Raw genomic sequence first — 19,954 nt, forward strand, 5'->3', positions numbered from 1 at the left:
GAACAAAGAAAACCCAAATCAGTAGAAGCAAAGAAATCATAAAGATCAGAGCAAAAATAAATGAAATAGAGATGAAGAAAACAATAGATCAATGAAACTAAAAACTGGTTCTTTGAAAAGATAAAACAAAATTGATAAACCTTTATTTAGCCAGTCTCATGAGGAAGAATGGGGGAGAGAATTCAAACTACTAAAATCAAAAATGAAAAAGAAGTTACAATAGACACGACAGAAATCAAAGCATCATAAGAGACTGCTATATGCAACTATATGCCAATAAAATGGACAACCTGGAAGAAATGGACAAATTCTTAGAAAGGAACCATCTCCCAAAACTGAAACAGTAAGAAATAGAAAATAGGGACTGACCAATCACAAGGAATGAAACAATGCCATCTGCAACAACAGAGATGGACCTGGAAATTATCATACTAAGTGAAGTCAGTCAGACAAATATCGTATGATATTGCTTATATGCAGAATCTTTAAAAAAAGATATAAATGAACTTATCCGGAAACACTCACAAACTAGAAAACAAACTTGTCATTACTAAAGGGGGAAGTTGAGGGGATGGATAAACTGGGAGTTTTGGATTGACAGTTACACACTACTATGTTTAAAACAGATAACCAACAAGGACCCACTGTATAGCACAGAAAACGCTGTTCAATATTCTGTAATAACTTAAATGGGAAAAAAATTTGAAAAAGGATACATGTATATATAATAAATAAGACAAACATGAGAAATAAAAACTAAAATGCAATATAAAACTAACAATGTAAAAATTCTTCAGTCTGCATCTTTAGATTTGTGCATTTTACTAAAGCACACCTCACTAAAGGAAAATAAATTCATGAGGAATATGGAAGATATTCTATTAAATAGATATTCTATTTAAATAGATAAAATATTATATTTTAAACACATTAATTATTTCATTTCCTAGCATTTAAAGATGAAAATACAAAAACTAATGTGCCTCTTATGTAATAGGAATATGTTTCTCATAATATTTGACTAAATCTGACTCACAAAATACAAATCAATAGGATAGGCTACTTTGGTACGATCCCTTTCTCTGCTGTGTGTGTAACTTACCACAGGTAGCGTGAGCCAGGTTGCCACAATCCGGTTGTTGATCCAGCGATACCAAGATGGGCTTATAAACATTAAAGGTAAAAAGGGACCCAGCATGAAAATGCTTCCAAAAAAGCTTCCCCAAAACAGAGTGAGTATAAAGTATATCCCTCTCCATGACACCATGATTCTGAAAGACACACACAAAAAAATCAATATATTTTATTACTACAACTGCCCAAATTCAATTTCAGAATGATACATTTAATGATTTTTAATTATAGGGCTACAGAATAGGTTCTGATAAAGAATCTGAGTTTGAATGTCCTCTTACATGTCCTACAGCTCTAACAAGTTGTCAGTACATTAGAAATGGATGCACTCCAGAAAAACAGACCTATGGATCAATGAATGAAGAGCAGAAATAAACCCACACACCTACGGCCAATTAATCTTTGACAGGAATTCCCTAGTGCTCCAGTGGTTAGAACTCTGTACCTCTACTGCAGGGGACACAGGTTGGATCTCTAGTTGGAGAACTAAGATCCCGCATGCTGTGTGGCACCTTTGACAAAGGAGGCAAGGATATATATATAATGGAGAAAAGCTAGTCTCTTCAGCAAGTGGTATTGTGAAAACTAGACAACCACATGTTAATTGATGAATTTAGAACATACCCTCAACACCATACACAAAAATAAACTCAAAATGACTTACATATTAAGACACGAGACTATAAAACTCCTAAAAGAGAACACAGGCAATACATTCTATGACTTAGCAATGTTTTCTTAGGTCAATCAATCTCCCACGGCAAAAGCAAAATTAAATAGGAACCAATAAAACTCACAAGTTTTTGCACTACAAAGGAAAGCATAAACAAAATGAAAAAAAACCCTATGAAATGGGAGAAAATATTTGCCAATAATGTGACCGGCAAGGCCTTCATTACCAAATTGTACAGACAGCTCATACAACTCAGTAACAAAAACACAACCCAATTTAAAAAATGGGCTGAAGACTTAAATAAACATTTCTCCAAAGAAGACATACAGATGCTCAAAAGGCACATGAAAAGATACTCAACACTGCTAATTATTAGAGAAACACAAATCAAAACTACAATGAGGTATCACCTCACATCAGTCAGAATGGCCATCAAACGTCTACATCAAAACGTCTACAAGTAACAAATGCCGGAGAGGGTATAGAGGAAAGGGAACCTTCCTACAGAGTTGGTGGGAATGTAAACTGGTGCAGGTATAGAAAACAACATGATGCCCCCCTGCACCCTTTTCTGTCAGGTCGCAGTGCTCAGTATATGGGATCTAAATGCCCAACCAAAGATCAAACCTGTGTCCCCTGCATTGCAAGCAGAGAGTCTTAACTACTGGACCACCGAGGAAGTCCCTGGCAGTTCCTTAAAAAACAAAAGCACTACCCTATGATCCAGCAATCCCACTCCTGGGCATATATCCATAATCCAAAAAGACACTATCAGTGGCTATTTGCAATAGCCAAGACATGGAAGCAACTTAAATGTCCACTGATAGATAAAAGATGTGGTATATACACATAGTGGACTACTACTTGGCTCTAAAAAAATGAAAAGGCCATTCGCAGCAAAATGGATGCAACCAGAGATTATTAAAAAAAGAGAGAGAGAGAAAGACAAACACTGGTAAGCTATCACTTGTATATGTGATCTAAAATATGAGACAAATGAACTTATGAAACAGAAACAGACTTAAGTCATAGAAAACAAACATGGTTACCAAAGGGGAAGGAGGGAAACGGTAGGAGTTTGAGATGAGCAGTACCACAAGGCAACAGAGTCCAGTGGATCCTTGACCAACGGAGCTATCAGGGAAGACCAATTGTATAGCACAGGGAATTACATTCTCTATCCTGTTTATATTCTATATAAGCCATAATGGAAAAGACTATGGAAAAATGTGTATGTGTGTATATATACATGTGTGTATATGTATAACTGAATCACTTTGCTGTACAGCAGAAACTACAACATTGTGCATCAACTATACTTCGATTAAAAAAGGAAATAGATACGCTTAAAGAGTAAATGTCTGACTGCCACCGCCACCACCGCCCCCCCCCCCCAAAAAAGCTGTTTTAAAAGTCTTGGGTTTTTTTTTTTTCCTGGCTATTAAGTCTTAAAACAAAACTATATATTTTCTTTTCCAAGATGTTATCCAACACAAAATCTTAAAATATTCCACAATTTTTTTTTTTTTCTTAATCCCTTACTATAAAAAGTAGACTTAATGGACTAAGAACTGCAGAACAGCTTCCTAAGGGTGACTATGCTTAAAAGTGATGGCAATTTTACAGAGTGCACTAAATTTTTTTTTGGTCTAGAAATATTAATTCTTTACATGAGAACCTAAAAGTAATATCTTTGGGCAATTGGTCTTTATGAGCTGAAAGGTTAGGAAGAAGTCAGATTCCTCAATCACTTGCCTCAATTATTTGCCAGAGGATTACTTTTGAGGGTCCTCATAACCAGATGAATATAATATTGATGTTTTAAAATGAAGTGTTGCAAGCACAGTCTAAAATGAATAATCAAATGTTTGATTTTACGACCTAAACTCTGTTGAGCAAAAATATGGTTTGCTTCAGGATAATAAAACTGTTGGAAACATTAAAACCATGAAAACAATAATGGCCTTAAAAATCTATACATTGAAAAAAGCATTTCAGCAATCAAGACCTTTGAATATTTGAAAAGAACTGCAACAAGAAAAAAAAAAATTCAAATGTCATGGTGCTTTAAAAAATGACAGACAAAACAGGTCAAATCCCTTAACGCCGAATCAAGTTTATCTGTATATTTGGTATATTTTAAAAATCCCTACCAATACCTGACAGTGTTATACACAAAATCCTTCAAAGTACAAATAGAACAAATATCTGCTGAGAATTGGCTTTCTGCTCAATTCCAGATCGGAACTTCTAAGAACAAGGCTGAGGGAATGAGGGCAGAGAAAAAGAACACTGGAAAACAGCAGCCAAACATTTGCTCACACAGGGCCCAGGATGTTCTGTAAAGTCCTACACACCCTTGGTTTTGCTTTCACTGAGGCTCAGCTCCTCCTCTTTGCATTAACCATAGGCTGCTTCTCTCTAGTCTAACTTAAAGCATTTAAAACTAATAGTATCAATAAAAATGAGCTTCTAAATTCAGTATTTTCAACTCCTACTTCCCAAATATATCACTGCAATGTTGCTACTTGATTTGAAAAGTCTCTTGTAACTACTTTTTAATCTGTTTCTGCCATTAGCTAGCTAGCTTCTGTTTAGACACTCACCCCTAAACTCCCTGAAGGGCTATACTTCCTATTACATCCATACATCCACATCAAAGGATCTGACATGCTTCTTTTTCACTTACTGAATTATTTTTCATTTGATGTCATAAAAAGGAAAAAAAAATTCATTAAGAGCTTAGATATCATCTAAGAGAATCTTCTCAATTTATAGTGATGAAGCTGAGAACCAGAAGAGTTAAGAGATGTGTCAATATGAATATTAGTCAGACCAAGTCTAACCTAAATTTACTTTTCCTAAATTTACTTATCTCTACTTCTTCCCTAACCTCTCAATCATTTGTTCAATAATCTGATAAACATGCAAAGAGATTCCTACAGTGTGTCAGGCACTGTGTCAGTCATTTGGGGATACAACAGTGAACACCACAGATAAACCAAGCTCTCACAAATTGAACAGTCTTTCCAACCCCTCCTTATGATACCTGCATTTAATCAAGCCCTATTTTATCTCTTTTTCCAAGTCTCAAGACTTTGCTAGAAAACTTGGTTAAGAATTATGCTAGCTACACAGCTATTTAAAGCAACTAAATTTTGGGGTTTGTTTTTTTTTTGCAAAACCAAGTGCTGGTAAGGATGCAGAGCAATCAGAACTCACATTGCAGGTGGGAATGCAAAATGGCATGAGAAGCTATTTTCCACTTTGGAAAATAGCTTCTTAGTTTCTTAAAATATTAAATGTACATTTACCATATAGCCCAGCAATCCCACTACTGAATATACAAGACAGACTGAAAACTCATATTGATACACAAACCTGTACACAGTTTTTTATAGCAGCATTCTTCATAACTGCAGAAGACCAGACACAACCCTGGATAGAGGAGCCTGGTAGGCTGCAGTCCATGGGATCGCTAAGAGTCGGACATGACTGAGCGACTTCACTTTCACTTTTCACTTTCATGCACTGCAGAAGGAAACGGCGACCCACTCCAGTGTTCTTGCCTGGAGAATCCCAGGGACGGCAGAGCCTGGTGGGCTGCGGTCTATGGGGTCGCACAGAGTCGGACACGACTGAAGCAACTTAGCAGCAGCAGCAGCAGCAGACACAACCCTCATGTCAGCCTGGGAGTATGTGGATGCACACACTTAATACATCCATAGAAAAGAATATTACTCAGCAATGATAAGACTGATACATGCAACATCTGGGGTTAACCTCAAATGCATTATGTTGAATGACGGAAGCCAGGCTCAAAAGGAATGATTTGTTTTTAACTATATGATTTCGTTTATAGGACACTCTGGAAAAGGCAAAACTATAAGCAAGGAAAGATCAATGGTGGTCAAAGGTCAGGAATAGGGAGTGAGTTTGTGAAGGTGCAGCACAAGGGAATTTTTAGGGGTTGAGGAAACTATTCTATTTCCTGATTGCAGTGATGATGATAAGACTACACAAGCTCACTGAACATATTTTAATATTGATCTTTATTGTATGTAGAGTAAGAACTAAGTTAAAAAGAATAAGAACTAAGTTAAAAGGAATGTGCTATGCAAGATAAAATCTAATAGAATATTCATTAAGCTTTTATGATCTGGAGAATTCTATATGTTTGGATTATTTCAATTATAATCATATCTGAATTATGCCAAGCTTTTAGAATATGCCAGGCATTGTTTCATGTACTTCAAATGTGTGAACCTATTTAATATAGTGATCCCATGGTATAGATATTTTCATTACCCCACACTTTATATGTAAGTATACTGAGGCACAGAGTGGTTAAATAACATGCTCAAGATTATATGACTAGTAAGTGGTGGAGACAGGATTTGAATCTGGGTAATTTGGAGTCAGAGTCCATGCTCAGCCTAATAAACACTTTGCTCTTTTCAAGCAGATACTGCTTTTGTAATTAAACACACACAGACTTTATTCTGTATATAAAATCAAGATGTCACAAATCTAAACCAAATTTAGATTTAAACTCAATGGACATGAGTTTGAGTAAACTCCGGGAGTTGGTGATGGACAGGGAGGCCTAGTGTGCTGCAGTCCATGGGGTCACAAAGAGTCTGACACAACCAAGCAACTTTCACTTTCACTTACAAAGACTTTGCTATAAAACTTGATAATGCCCAGTGTGTCCTGAAATAGGCAGTTTACAAAACATTCTCATCCAATTCAAATACTTCAAAACAAGATATTAATTATATCAGTGGTTATTTACAGGTGAAGAAATATGGGACTTTGTTCTCTTAATGAAAAGTCCCTAACACTATTTATACTGAGAGAGGATCTATTACCAGGGGCATGCCTGCAAAATGTAGTGGAGAATTCAGAACAGGGACCAGTAGGATTGAAAGGCCAAAAAGTAAATACTGAGTATTTAAAGTAAAATGAAGAGTCAGGCATATTGTTTAAGCCTTTGTCTTCTCTGGAGAAGATAAAACAAGAGTTTCTGGGCTGGCGGACACACAGCTGAGGACAGTCACTGCTCTAAGAAGAGTGGGATTAGGTAACCATATACCTACTAAATTGTGAACATTGAGACCCCACAGAGTCTTCCCTCACTGAGCTCTCAGATGACTGCAACAAGATTTTAGTTCTAGTCCAGGGCACTCCAATAAAACTTTCTGCAGTGATGGAAATGTTCAGTAGCTGTGCTGTCCAACATGGCAGCCATTAGCTATATGTGGCTACTGAGCACTTGAAATGTGGTTAGCTCAAAAGGGAAACAAAGGTCCGTCTACTCAAGGCTATGGTTTTTCCAGTGGTCATGTAGGGATGTGAGAGTTGGACTATATAAGAAAGCTGAGCACCGAAGAATTGATGCTTTTGAACTGTGGTGTTGGAGAAGACTCTTGAGAGTCCCTTGGACTGCAAGGAGATCCAATCAGTCCATCCTAAAGGAGATTGGTCCTGGGTGTTCATTGGTAGAGGACTGATGTTGAAGCTGAAACTCCAATACTTTGGCCACCTCATGTGAAGAGCTGACTCACTGGAAAAGACCCTGATGCTGGGAAAGACTGAGGGCAGGAGGAGAAGGGGACAACAGATGATGAGATGGATGGATGGCATCACCGACTCAATGGACATGGGTTTGGGTGGACTCTGGGAATTGGTGATGGACAGGGAGGCTTGGTGTGCTGCGGTTCACGGGGTCACAAAGAGTTGGACATGAATGAGCGATTGAACTGAACTGAACAATAGGGAAAGTGAATTATTAATTCAATGGTATTTACATTTAAACAGGCACATGTGGCTACTGTGTTGAGTATGAGTAGCACAGCTCTATGCAGAGTTACAGGTACAAACTTCTCTGAGGAATCTTACTAGACCATGAGGCAAGATGAAACTATAGAAACACTGGTGGTTCCCTGATAAAAAGTTGACCTATTAACTCTACTGTGAAGCCCAAGGTTCATATAACCTACACCGATGTGCAGGCTTCTAGTTGGCTTTGTAAGTCCCTTGGTTTTTACTCTGAGTAGATTATGAGACATCTGGGGAAAGACTTGAACATGACATTAGATACGAAAACAAGAAGAAAGTATACTTGAAAGAAACAAACTATTTAGGAAGGAAAAAAAAACAATCTTTAACATTTTCAAAAAGACAAATACTGTGTCCGGTAGACAACAATAATATGTTCTTGTGGAGAAAGAAATTTAAGTAAAATGAAAAATAGAAACGTTCAGAAAGTAGAGCAATTGGAAGTTTAAAACGTGGCAAATGTTTAGTAAAAACATCAGCAAAAATGAAAACTCAACAGAAGAGTTAGAAAATAAACCTGAAGAAATCCTCCCAAAAGTCAAGCAGAAGATAGAGAAATGGAAAGTAGAAAGAATATTAGAGGACCAAGACAAGAGCCATAGGCAAGTTATATAAACTGCAAAAAGAAAGCAGTGAGAAATTGGAGGAAATCAGCAACAAAGTAACAAAAACCTCCCCAGAACAGGAGAATATGACATTCCACATTAACAGAGCCTACTGAAAGCTAGGATTACAGAAGAGAACAAATGCTCCCTTTGGCACATGGCTGTAGCTTTCAGATTACAGGAGACAATGGACACTCTACAAAATCTCTGGAGGGGATGAAAATAGGTCAAAAAGGACCAAAAATTAGATTGGCTTAGGACTCAGCAGCAATAGCAAAAGCAAGATGAAAACAGAATCCCTACAAAATTCTCAAGAAAATTACTCCATTCAGTCACTCTATCAATCAAGGACAGTACAAACACTACCACAAGGTCTCAAAGTTACCTCCCATAAAATCTTTTTTTCAAGAAGCTATTGGAAAAATGAGCTCTGCTAAAACAAAAGAGTAAACAAGACTGATGGAGACTTGAAACACAGGAAATGAGATCCAACTTAGGTGAAAATCTCTAAGATAATCATGAAGGGAGATCCCAGGGTAATAGTCATGCATAAGACAGAGAAGATATCCAATCTAAACAAACCAGGGGTGGTGGGGCTGACTCAAGAAAAAGACTTTGAACGCTGTATCACCAAAATCCTTGCTGTGAAACAAAACAGAATGCCCAGGTAAACCCAGCACAGGTTCTAATCTGTACTTGGCTTCTTGAACAGGTGCTGGTAAAATTCCTGTTCTCTCTTCCACACCCAGCTGCCAGATCAGCTGATGATACTCATTTTATCTATCATAAATACTCTGCTCTGACCTACTCCTGAGAGATGGAGGGAGGGCATGGTGAATTTAGAAGCACAAACAGTAAACACTTGCAGAGTCCTGACGGTGGTGAGCCCTCCCACTGTAGTTTTCTAGGACTTACTTATGCAGGAACTTGCCTACTGTCTTCCCCTTAAAAAGGATCTATCTGGTGAGCCTTCTGGGAAGCTGAGGTCTGACTATCACCCAGTGACTCTGTACCTCTAGGAGCCTTCATCTAACTGTGGCAGTGTTTGATGGCAGTGTTTAACAGATTATGCTGACCTCTCAAGTTCTCAAAAAAAGAAAAAAAAAATATATATAGTCCAGGGATACAAACATAGGTAAACTTTTAAAGTAAAAGAACAACAGAAAAGGATAATAGCTTTCTTAAGTATGGTGGCTATTTATAGGTTGACTTTTAGAATATAATATCAAGGGCAATTTTTGCCAGTCTGCACACACTCCATATATCATACTGTATTCTAATTGTATAGTACATTAACAAGAGTAACAAAACCTTTTAGTGACTACCATCTTTGGTGGAAACAGGGAAAGAACACAGCTTTCATGTGTTTATTCATGTATTTCTATATTACTCTAATTTTATAAAGAATAAACATATTAATTTACAGTTAAAGATATTTTAATTATAAAAGTGTTTAAGAACACGTTAATTCAAGTTAGGATGATGTTATAATCCCTAATCAAATACTCTGCCAGAAAAAGCAACCCTTGGGAATCAGCTGAAACAAACATATGGAAAAAGTTTATAATTTTTCTAAGACTACTCCAAAATAAATAAGCAACATGCTGATCCTGATTCACGTGACAAAATCAAATACATAAACCGAGAGCATAAACACTAATATCAATCACTGCATATATACAATATATAATAAGAGTTATGATCACTTTGCAATGAAAATAGTTTTAACAGATAGCTACAACAATCATAGCCTGATGACTGAAATTATTCCACAACCTGAAAGAAGTGAACACTGTTCATTATTGAAATAATTTAAGCACATGCTCTTTATGCTCTACTCCTGTAAACTAGATGAATACTTCACAACCAAATACCATCACACTGACTTAGTTTTTTCACAAACGTAAGTGAAAAGTTTATGAGCTGACTGATTTCTTTTAAACCCATCAATATGTTTTAAAATCCCTAGATACATGCTAATTTGCATGACCTGATTCTGAGGAACATTTATTCATTTTTTGGAATTTAGTAACAAACACATCTGCCTTGCCTGATGAAATAATGAGCTTCCTTATTCCCAAGTGACAATTATATTTGTTTTCAAGTCTCAAAAGACAGAGGCTCAAAGCTAAATTTAACACCCAATTCTGGAAGCAAAATTATGGTAATTATTATCTTTTTCTCCTCTTACAATCTTATATTTTTATTCTTATTGGCATTACTTCATATGTCTTTTACTGTAAATCACTTTAAATTCTTTTAGGAAGCAAACTATCAATTAAAAATAATTTTAAACAATGTCATCTATAAAAAACCTTACTCAGTTTTACACATTTTACTAGTTAAAAGACAGAAGTTAAAACCATTGCTTATCAATTAAATGCTTATAAGGCAACCAGGGGAAGCTGGAAAGGATAATGTTTCAAGTTGCAGCAGGTCCCTTTAGCTGTTTGGGAAAACAATGATAAAAGGAAAGGGACAAACGATAGAGTTTCATTCTTCCTAAAGCAGCACAAGAGAATAATAATACTTTCCCAGATACAAAAAGAAGATAAAAGGTGAAGCAGCAGTCTCGTTACAGAGCACTAAGAAGAAATAAAACCCGTTTGCAAATTCTGACAAAACACAAAAAGACAGCTAATGAGCAGAATAGGATCAAACCATAAGTAAACCAAAACGAAGCAAGAACTTTCAGCTATCAACTGGAGTTGAGTAAACAAGTCCGTTAAAGCCTGGTGGGACGAGTCCACTCTTGAGTTCTTACACCTGTATAAGGACACTGGGGGTTATATAAAATGACACAACGTATCTCTTGAAGTTTAGTGAGAGAAGAAATTATCTGTATAAATATAAAGATCTCTACACAGATACAATTTTTTACTTAAAATATATTCAAAAGCTAATACTAAGAAAGAAGCAAAGAGTATGTACTATATGATTCTATTTACCTAACAATGAAAAGCATAGAAACTAACTTAAACTATTGAAAGTAAGGATAGCAGTTATCTATTTACCTAACAATGAAAAGCATAGAAACTAACTTATACTATTGAAAGTAAGGATAGCAGTTATCCTGGAAGTGCAGAGCAGGGTTAGTTACTGAAAGGGGCACCAGGAGGCTTCAAGGGCTTTGGCAATGTTGTTTCTTATTTGGGTGCTGGTTACATATGGTGTATTTATTTTTTGAAAATTCACTGAGCTGTATACTTGTGGTTTATACACCTTTCTTTATGTATATTTTAATAATATTTACCCCCAAAGTTATCATTTAAACTGAATAATGAGTTTGAGTAAACTCCAGGAATTGGCGATGGACAGGGAGGCCTGGCGTGCTGCAGTCCATGGGGTCGCAAAGAGTCAGACACGATTGAGCGACTCAACTGAAATGAATCCAATTCAACATATGCAATTTATAGGAAAAAACACAAATGGTCAAGTCAACAAAGTTCAACCTATTTTTAGAAAATGCAAAAGTTAAAATAACAAACACCATTCCTTCTTAAAGATTGATAAAAAGGCCTATGTCTTGACTTCCATATTCTGAACTCATGTGGTAGGATCTTTGCCCTCACAGTTGGAGAGGAATATAAACTTTAGAGGGAAAATAGATAAGCAGTTATTAGAATTTTGAGTGCCTACCATCATAATGCCTTCTCAGTATCTACCCTTGAGAAATACTTTAGTTTTAGGTATAAAGATTTTCATAGTAGCATTGTCTATAACAACAGTAAAAATTGGAAATATAACTGCCCACTGATGAGAGAAGGGCTAAATAAACTGTGGTGCATGAAATACCACCAGCAGCTGTAAAGAAACAGAGGGTAAGCTGTCTTTTCTAAGATAAACAGCTCTCCAAGAGGTATTGCTAAGTGAAAAAGAATATGGTACCATTTTTGGAAGCGCGGGAACCACATTTCCTCCCCCCACCCACACAAAACGCTATGCTATCTGGCTTATATAAATAAATGTAAATACACATAAATCAGTTCAGAAGGATACATGCCAACGTCACTATGGTTGCTTTGGTGAAGATGGATGAGGTTGTGACTAAGGGTGGTCAAAAAGGAATAGAGCTCTATAATGTTTTAAAAAGAGAACATTTCCACTTACATAGTAAAAGGAAAAAAAGGAAGGAACAGAGGGAGGGAGGAAAAGAGAAAGGAAAAAAGCAGCAGCTTAGGCACAGTCAAAAAAAAAATCAGCTTGCTGGTAATGCCAGTTTTTCCGTGATGCCATAATGAAAGTAAAAATCAGAAAGTAGAAATAACCCATACCTCTTAGACAAATTTCTATTTGCCAAACTTTAATTTTTATAGACAAATTAAAAACCACTCAAAACATACACTGAGACACGAATGATTAAAGCGTCCTAGGTAAACTAAAACTACACGGGCATCCTCAAGGATCCTTGTCCCAACAAAGGTCACTCAAAACCATCGTTCAGTTTACTTTATAGCACTTTATTTCCATCAACCTGAAGTTTAAACTCATGTTGTGCTTCTTCCCTCATGAGACACAGAGCTACCCAGTAAAATGTATAATTAAAGTACTAAGTAATGGAGGTACACAGACTGTCAGAAAGCAAGCAAGTTAACTGAATCTTTTCTTATACACAAAATATAAGCCCATGAATATATACACATATGAGTGTCATAAGGATAAAGTTCTAGCAGAAAACAGTTATTAAAGTTACCAAAAACAGAATGGAATGGAAATTAAAAATAAAAATAAACAAATGGGACCAAGTTAAACTTAAAAGCTTGCATAACGAAGTATAAGCAAGGTGAAAAGGTAGCCTTCAGAATGGGAGAAAATAATAGCAAACGAAGCAACTAGCAAAGAATTAATCTCCAAAATACACAAGCAGCTCATGCAGCTCAATACCAGAAAAATAAACGACCCAATCAAAAAGTGGACCAAAAAACTAAACAGACGTTTCTCCAAAGAAGACATACAGATGGCTAACAAATACATGAAAAGATGCTCAACATCACTCTTTATCAGAGAAATGCAAATCAAAACCACAATGAAGTGCTCACGTGCCAGTCAGAATGGCTGCTATCAAAAAGTCTACAAACAATAAATGCTGGAGAGGGTGTGGAGAAAAGGGAACCCTCTTACACTGTTGGTGGGAATGCAAAGTAGTACAGCCACTATGGAGAACAGTGTGGATTCCTTAAAAAAATGGAAAGAGAACTACAAACCAGCAATCCCACTGCTGGGCATACACACTGAGGAAACCAGAACTGAAAGAGACATATGTACCTCAATGTTCACTGCAGCACTGTTTACAGTAGCTGGACACAGAAGCAACCTAGATATCCATCAGCAGATGAATGGATAAGGAAGTTGTGGTACATATACACAATGGAATATTCAGTTCAGTTCAGTCATGTCCGACTCTTTGCAACCCCAAATCGCAGCACGCCAGGCCTCCCTGTCCATCACCAACTCCTGGAGTTTACCCAAACTCATGTCCATCGAGTCGGTGATGCCATCCAGCCATCTCATCCTCTGTCGTCCCCTTCTTCTCCTGCCCCCAATCCCTCCCAGCATCAGGGTCTTTTCCAATGAGTCAATTCTTCACATGAGGTGGCCAAAGTATTGGAATATTACTCAGCTATATAAAAAACGAATGCATTTCAGTCAGTTCTAATGAGGTGGATGAAACTGGAGCCTAGATATACAGAGTAAAGTAAGTCATAAAGAGAAACATCAATATAGTATATTAACACATATATATGGAATTTAGAAACCCGGAAATGACGACCCTATATGCAAAAGAGACACAGATGTACAGAACAGCCTTTTGGACTATGTGGGAGAAGGCGAGGGTGGGACGATTTGAGAGAATAGCATTGAAACATGTATATTACCATATTGCAAGTTCAATGCATGAAGCAGGGCACTCAAAGCTGGTGCTCTGGGATGACCCAAAGGGATGGGGTGGGGAGGGAGGTGGGAGGGGGGTTTGGGGGGTTCAGGATGGGGGGAGACATGTACACCCGTGGCTGATTCATGTCGATGTATGGCAAAAAACACCACAATACTGTAAAGTTCAGTTGAGTTCAGTCGCTCAGTTGTGTCCGACTTTTTGCGAGTCTTTAATTACTGTAAAGTAATTAGCCTCTAATTAAAATAAATCAATTAATGTAAAGAAAAGTTATCAAAAACAGAATGTTCATTTCTGACTATACCATGTCTACTTTAGTCAAAGCATACTCTTCAAAAGAAAAAAGAAAAAGTTAAAATATCTATCTAAAGTTACCAAGGTATTTTTCATTGTTTCATTTACACAGAGAATATGACCAATTAGAGTCATTCTACAGTCACTGAAAACTCATGATACTTGCACTATCAAATACTAACCAACCTCAGGCAAGGTATTAAAGACTATTGTTTGTTACTGTTAACAGAAGTCTTTGCCCTTCTAGGACAGATCATCTATCTAGGTGGAGAGGGAAGAACAAATCTGAAAAAGATGGAAAGAAGGCCACACAACAAAGTATATATTAAATGCCAAATTCATGAAAAACCAGTATGCATGACAACCAGTGTGTAACATTTAGAAGTCTAGAGCTAGAATTAAGACCACTATGGGAGCTCTATGGGATCACTATGAGCTATGGGAGCTCCCTGGTGGTCCAGCGATTAGTACTTGGTCCTTTCACTGCCATGGACCCAGGTTCAATCCCTGGTCAGGGAACTAAGATCCCACAAGCTACATGGGATGGCCAAAAAAAGAAAATGATAGATTAAAAAAAAACAAAGATCACCAAGCTTTAAACCTCTTTTGGTTTCACAGATGATTCTCTAAATCACACCAGTGAAGAAAGTGAAAAGCAGAAACGTTTAGGGACCTGACTGTGCTCACAGTGGCAAAACCAGTGATGATGGAACTAGGTGAAGACCTCCCATCTCCAGTCAGCAGCTCAGTGTTCTTTCCCTTGGAAAGGGATCCTAAAGGTCTAAGGCAATCAACTAAAACATGCTGAATGAATCAGGATGCAAACAAGGCCTGGGCCTGGAGGAAGAACAGTACCCTGTCAAGCTGGGACGCAAAAGCTAGGCAAGAGGCCGACTTCTTGACATTATTCTTTATGATGCACACTGCACGGGGGTAATTAGTCATAAGGAAGTTTTTCCAAAGTCTCAGGATTTCTGTTGGGTTTTGTTTCTTTGAAATTTTTTCAAGCAATATGAATTATTAAGAGCAAGTATTTTTTTTAAATGAAAATGTCACCAATTTTCTTCTGCATAAATGGCATGCACACTCACTATATTTTAACAATTTCCTGTTATTACACGAGGTTTCCTTTTAAGATGTAAAAGTTTAAACCACACGCACCCACGCTAAGTGGAACATTACTAGATAAAATCATGAAAGACAGGTTGGTATAATGCTATTATATTTCTTACCTGTTATTCATAAGCGTTTTTTCCCTGTTCAACTTACTTACATAATTCTCAAAATGTTAACTATAGGGTACTATATAATCCCAGCAATTCTATGTCCAGACAAAAACATACACAGGAATGCTCATAGCAGGACAATTCATAATAGAGTGGAAACAACCCAATTTTCCTCATTTGATAAGTGGTATAGATATCAGCTATCATTCAACAAAAAAAGGAACAAAGTACTTGACACATGCTACAACACAGATGGACTTTGAAAACTCATGCTAGGTGAAAGAAGCCAGTTACAAAAGTCCACATATTATACGATTTCATTTATGTATCTCCAGAATAGGCAAATCTACAGAGACAGAAAGTAGATTAGTGGTTCTCTAGGGACGCAGATTCCATCCCTGAGTTGGGAAGATACCTTGAAGAAGGAAATGGCAACCCACTCCAGGATTCTTGCTTGGAGAATTCCATGGAAAAGGAACCTGGTGGACTATGGTCCACAGGATCACAAAGAGTTGGACACGACTGATGCAACTTAGCACTAGAGACTAGGGCTCAAGGCAAGTGGACTAAGAGGCGACTACTAATGAGTATCAAGTTTGTTTGAGGGTTTAAAAAAAAAAGTCTTCTAACATCAAATAGTGGTGGTCTAAAAGCTACTGCTTGTATATTTTAAATGGCTGAATTGTATGGCAGGTGAATTATATCTCAAAATAGAAGTTAATTAGCTGGGCGATTACCAAGACATGAGTAACTATAATCAACTCTACCCTGGAAATCATGAATGGGGAAGGAAAAGAGAAATGATAACTGACATCTCAGAAATTAGAAAAAGAGGATGCTCTTGCCTTCTGAGATGACTCACACTTGGTCTGTGGAGTGTGTTTCTTTCTAAATAAATCTACTTCTTACCTATCGAACAGACAAAAAAAGAGAAACAAGAGCATATACAGATGGAGCCAGAGAACAAAGGGGACCAAAACATGGACAGAAAGAAATCACAGAACAGAAAAAAGACCACAGAAAGACATCAAAATGTTACCAATGACTGTCCCTGTATAGTGAGACTATGCTTGGTTTTCTTCCCCAAATTGTGGGACAAACAGTATTATTTTTAAAGAATTTTTCAAAAGTCCCAACAACATTTATTTCAAAGGGAAAAATCAAGTGCCAGAATTTCTTACATTAAGAGACTGGACAAGGTGCATCACAAAGAAAATACTGAGGGTAGGGATAACCACCAAGAGAGATATAAAGTGTGAACTATCCGATATTAAAGACACTGGCCCCGTGTTCTCCATACATGAAAGAGCTAATATTCTGACATCAATAGTTCCCCCCCTCCAATTACTGGTATTCACTGGAAGGCATAAAATACCAGTTACAGGGAAACATCTAACAAGTGATTTGACTGGACAACGAATAAAATGTTTTTCTTCCTATTTATTATTACAAAACAAGTTGATCACATTATTTCTAAAAGCTATAGTTATATAGCTTTAATAAAAGACGTCAAAGTTACGGATGTGGGGCTTCCTCGATGGCTCAGCTGGTAAAGAATCCGCCTGTAATGCAGGAGATATAGGTTTGATCCCTGGGTCAGGAAGATCCCCTGGAGAAGGAAATGGCAACCCACTCTCCAGTATTTTTGCCAGGAAAAATCCCATGGACAGAGGAGCCTGGTGGGCTACTGTCCACGGGGTGACCAAAGAGTCAGACATCACTTAGTGACTAAACAACAACAACAAAATCATTGATAGTATTTTTTTTCTTTTAATAGATAAAAGGAAATTAAGAAAATATTTACAATCTAATCTTCATACAGCAAAGGGTAGTTTACCTAGAGGTAGTTCACAGAATGTATTCAGGGTTCTACAGCTTTAGGGAAATACTTGAACCACAGCCTAAAATGGTTTCCTGTTACCAGGAATTCTGAAGATATTAACTCTCAAGAAACTATGCTATGTAATTTTCTTCCATGAAACACAAGTATCTGAAAAAGGAAATAGAACCAAGGATAAGTCATATATAGCCACTATTCTCATTAAGAAGTCAAAAAACCAACAAAGTGTGGTGGAAAAGGGTAGAAATAATACAGATCATTTATTTGTATTTATTTGTAGTAAGCCTTGTCTTAAAAATATCTGAAATGTCGCTATTATTTAATACCTCATAATATGAATAAAATCAAATGTTTTTTAATTCAAGGTTTTTCTGACTGAAATCCATTAACTGCTTTTATTCATAAATACAGAATTCTGGGTCAGTCACAAACACACATAATTTTTGAGACAGAAGGGTAGGGCTATCCAGGACTTCTCACTCTCAGTCTATCTCCCTCAAGTTTACTCTGCCTCTCTTTCAGAGACAGTTAAGAGACATGGAAGAGAGAAAAGGACAAAGTACTTTACATACAATATTCCTAATCTCACAACTCTGAAAAATGGGTAAAAGAAAACCCATTCTACAGTTGGAGAAAGTGACCTCAAAAGCATCCAAATATTCCCAGACTATACAGTTGACAGGTCACAAAGCTAGGATTTAAACTTGCATCCATTTAACTCATAAGCCTGTGCTCTTTCCAATGAACTGTGTTACAGCTGTAAAGCACAAATGCCAAAAGAAATGAAAGAGGAATCCATGGTCCAAGCCAGGAAAAACATCCAGAGTCTCCAAATAGTATCAAGGTATCTACTGACATGAACACCCTAAGTTAGCAGCACTGAAATGGGGTTGTGAGAAGTATAGCTGACAACACAGTGAGACAAAGCAAAGCCAGGTTTAAATTAATGAGGCATAGCTGCCGAATGTAAAGAAAGTATCACCAACGCATATTCAGTAAATCAACGATGAGAAATGAAATTACTGTACTTAAGCAAAAACATGAAGATATTCCAAAATACAAGAGGAAAAAAACATGAAGTCTAAAATACAAAGTCAGATAGCTACTGTAAAACAGTAAATTATACTCTACCTAAAACTATTTACAAAAGAGTAAAATGTCTTTCAGATGTTTAATAGAATACCACAAAGGTATTAGTTCTTCATTAATTGATCTTTGATCTTGATTACTTGGAATCTATTTTATAAAAAAATTCAATGTATAAGGCTAAAGTCAAAAGTATCAAAATTAAGCTACAATAGAATTCTGCATAACTGGTAAAATTCAGGAGCAACAGTCCAAAAGTTATAGGGGATGATGCTTCCTCCAAGAAATTAAATGGGATGAAAATAAAAAGGAACCCAAACTTGTGTGCTGGTGGTGCTTTATATTGGGCTCTACTCCAAGCACTTCTGGAAACACCGGAGTATCACAGAGGATTGAGACTGGAATATAAACAGAGCACTTCTCCACTGAGAGTCAATATTACTATATTTTGGAAATAATACTTTTACCTTCAACATAAGCACATAGGGTAGACTAGAAAATTCTCATGGAACCTACAGTTGAGCAAGGAAATAAAAATTCAAATCAGTAAAGAGTGTAATGTAAAAAAAACTCTGCAAGCATCTAACCAAAGGCTCTGTGTTCTTCTAGAAGGCCTCCTTGACATACAAGTAGTGGAGCTAAAAGAGAAAAATTTTGCTTTAAGTTTTTTGTTTGTGTGCTTACTGAGGGATGGAAGAGGAGGAGGTGAGGACTGAGCTGGTGAAGATAGTTGCTTGGGAGAGGACAAAATGTGTGACATCCTGAAGGCAGGTATTCAGAAAAACCAGGAAGCAAAGTCTGGCACCTACTGACTGACTAAAAGTGGCACCCTGGACTTGCGGCCCATTGGGTTCCTTCAGAATCCAGGGCAGCTTGAGAAGCACTAAACAACAAGAGCAGCAAGGCAGAGCCTCAAACCCAGAGTCCCCATCCAAGCTCTACTGCTAATAACACTTGTGTAATTCTGAGAAGTATACCAAGGCCCATCCAATACCCACCTTCTGCTCTCTTACACCCACCCCTTACTTACTTTACCTATGAAATGAGAAAACTCATGGTTCTCTATGGAGCAGCCCATCCCACAAGGAGCATTTTAGAAATCTGTTGGGTTGCTGTTTGCCTTTTGAGGTTTTGACTTCTAGCATGGTGATGGTGATTTAGTTGCCAAGTCATGTCCTTGAGACCCCATGGACTGTAGCCCACCAGGCTCCTCTGTCCATAAGATTCTCCAGGCAAGAATACTAGAGTGGGTTGCCATTTCCTTCTTCAGCATACCTCATATTATATTTCCAATAATTTTCCTTTTATTTTTCTTTTATATTACACTTACAGAATTAAATTGATTTATTTTAATTAAGTAGG

General features: G+C 37.1%; 1 protein-coding gene across 2 annotated transcripts in view; it reads right to left on the reverse strand.

The window, feature by feature from the left end:
- The window catches only part of LCLAT1 (lysocardiolipin acyltransferase 1), a 192,742-nt gene that overhangs the window by 116,905 nt on the left and 55,883 nt on the right, over window positions 1-19,954 (reverse strand). The window contains exon 2 of one of the 2 annotated variants that reach the window (XM_006061048.4): window positions 1,103-1,271. The exons of the other annotated variant lie outside the window; for it this stretch is intronic. Within the exon in view, the coding sequence (XP_006061110.1) occupies window positions 1,103-1,267 (165 nt within the window). The 5' untranslated portion in view covers window positions 1,268-1,271. The remainder of the gene's footprint in view (window positions 1-1,102; window positions 1,272-19,954) is intronic. 2 annotated transcript variants of the gene reach the window in all.

The sequence above is a fragment of the Bubalus bubalis genome, chromosome 12 (assembly GCF_019923935.1).
Source record: "Bubalus bubalis isolate 160015118507 breed Murrah chromosome 12, NDDB_SH_1, whole genome shotgun sequence".
Classification (NCBI taxonomy): Eukaryota; Metazoa; Chordata; class Mammalia; order Artiodactyla; family Bovidae; genus Bubalus; species Bubalus bubalis.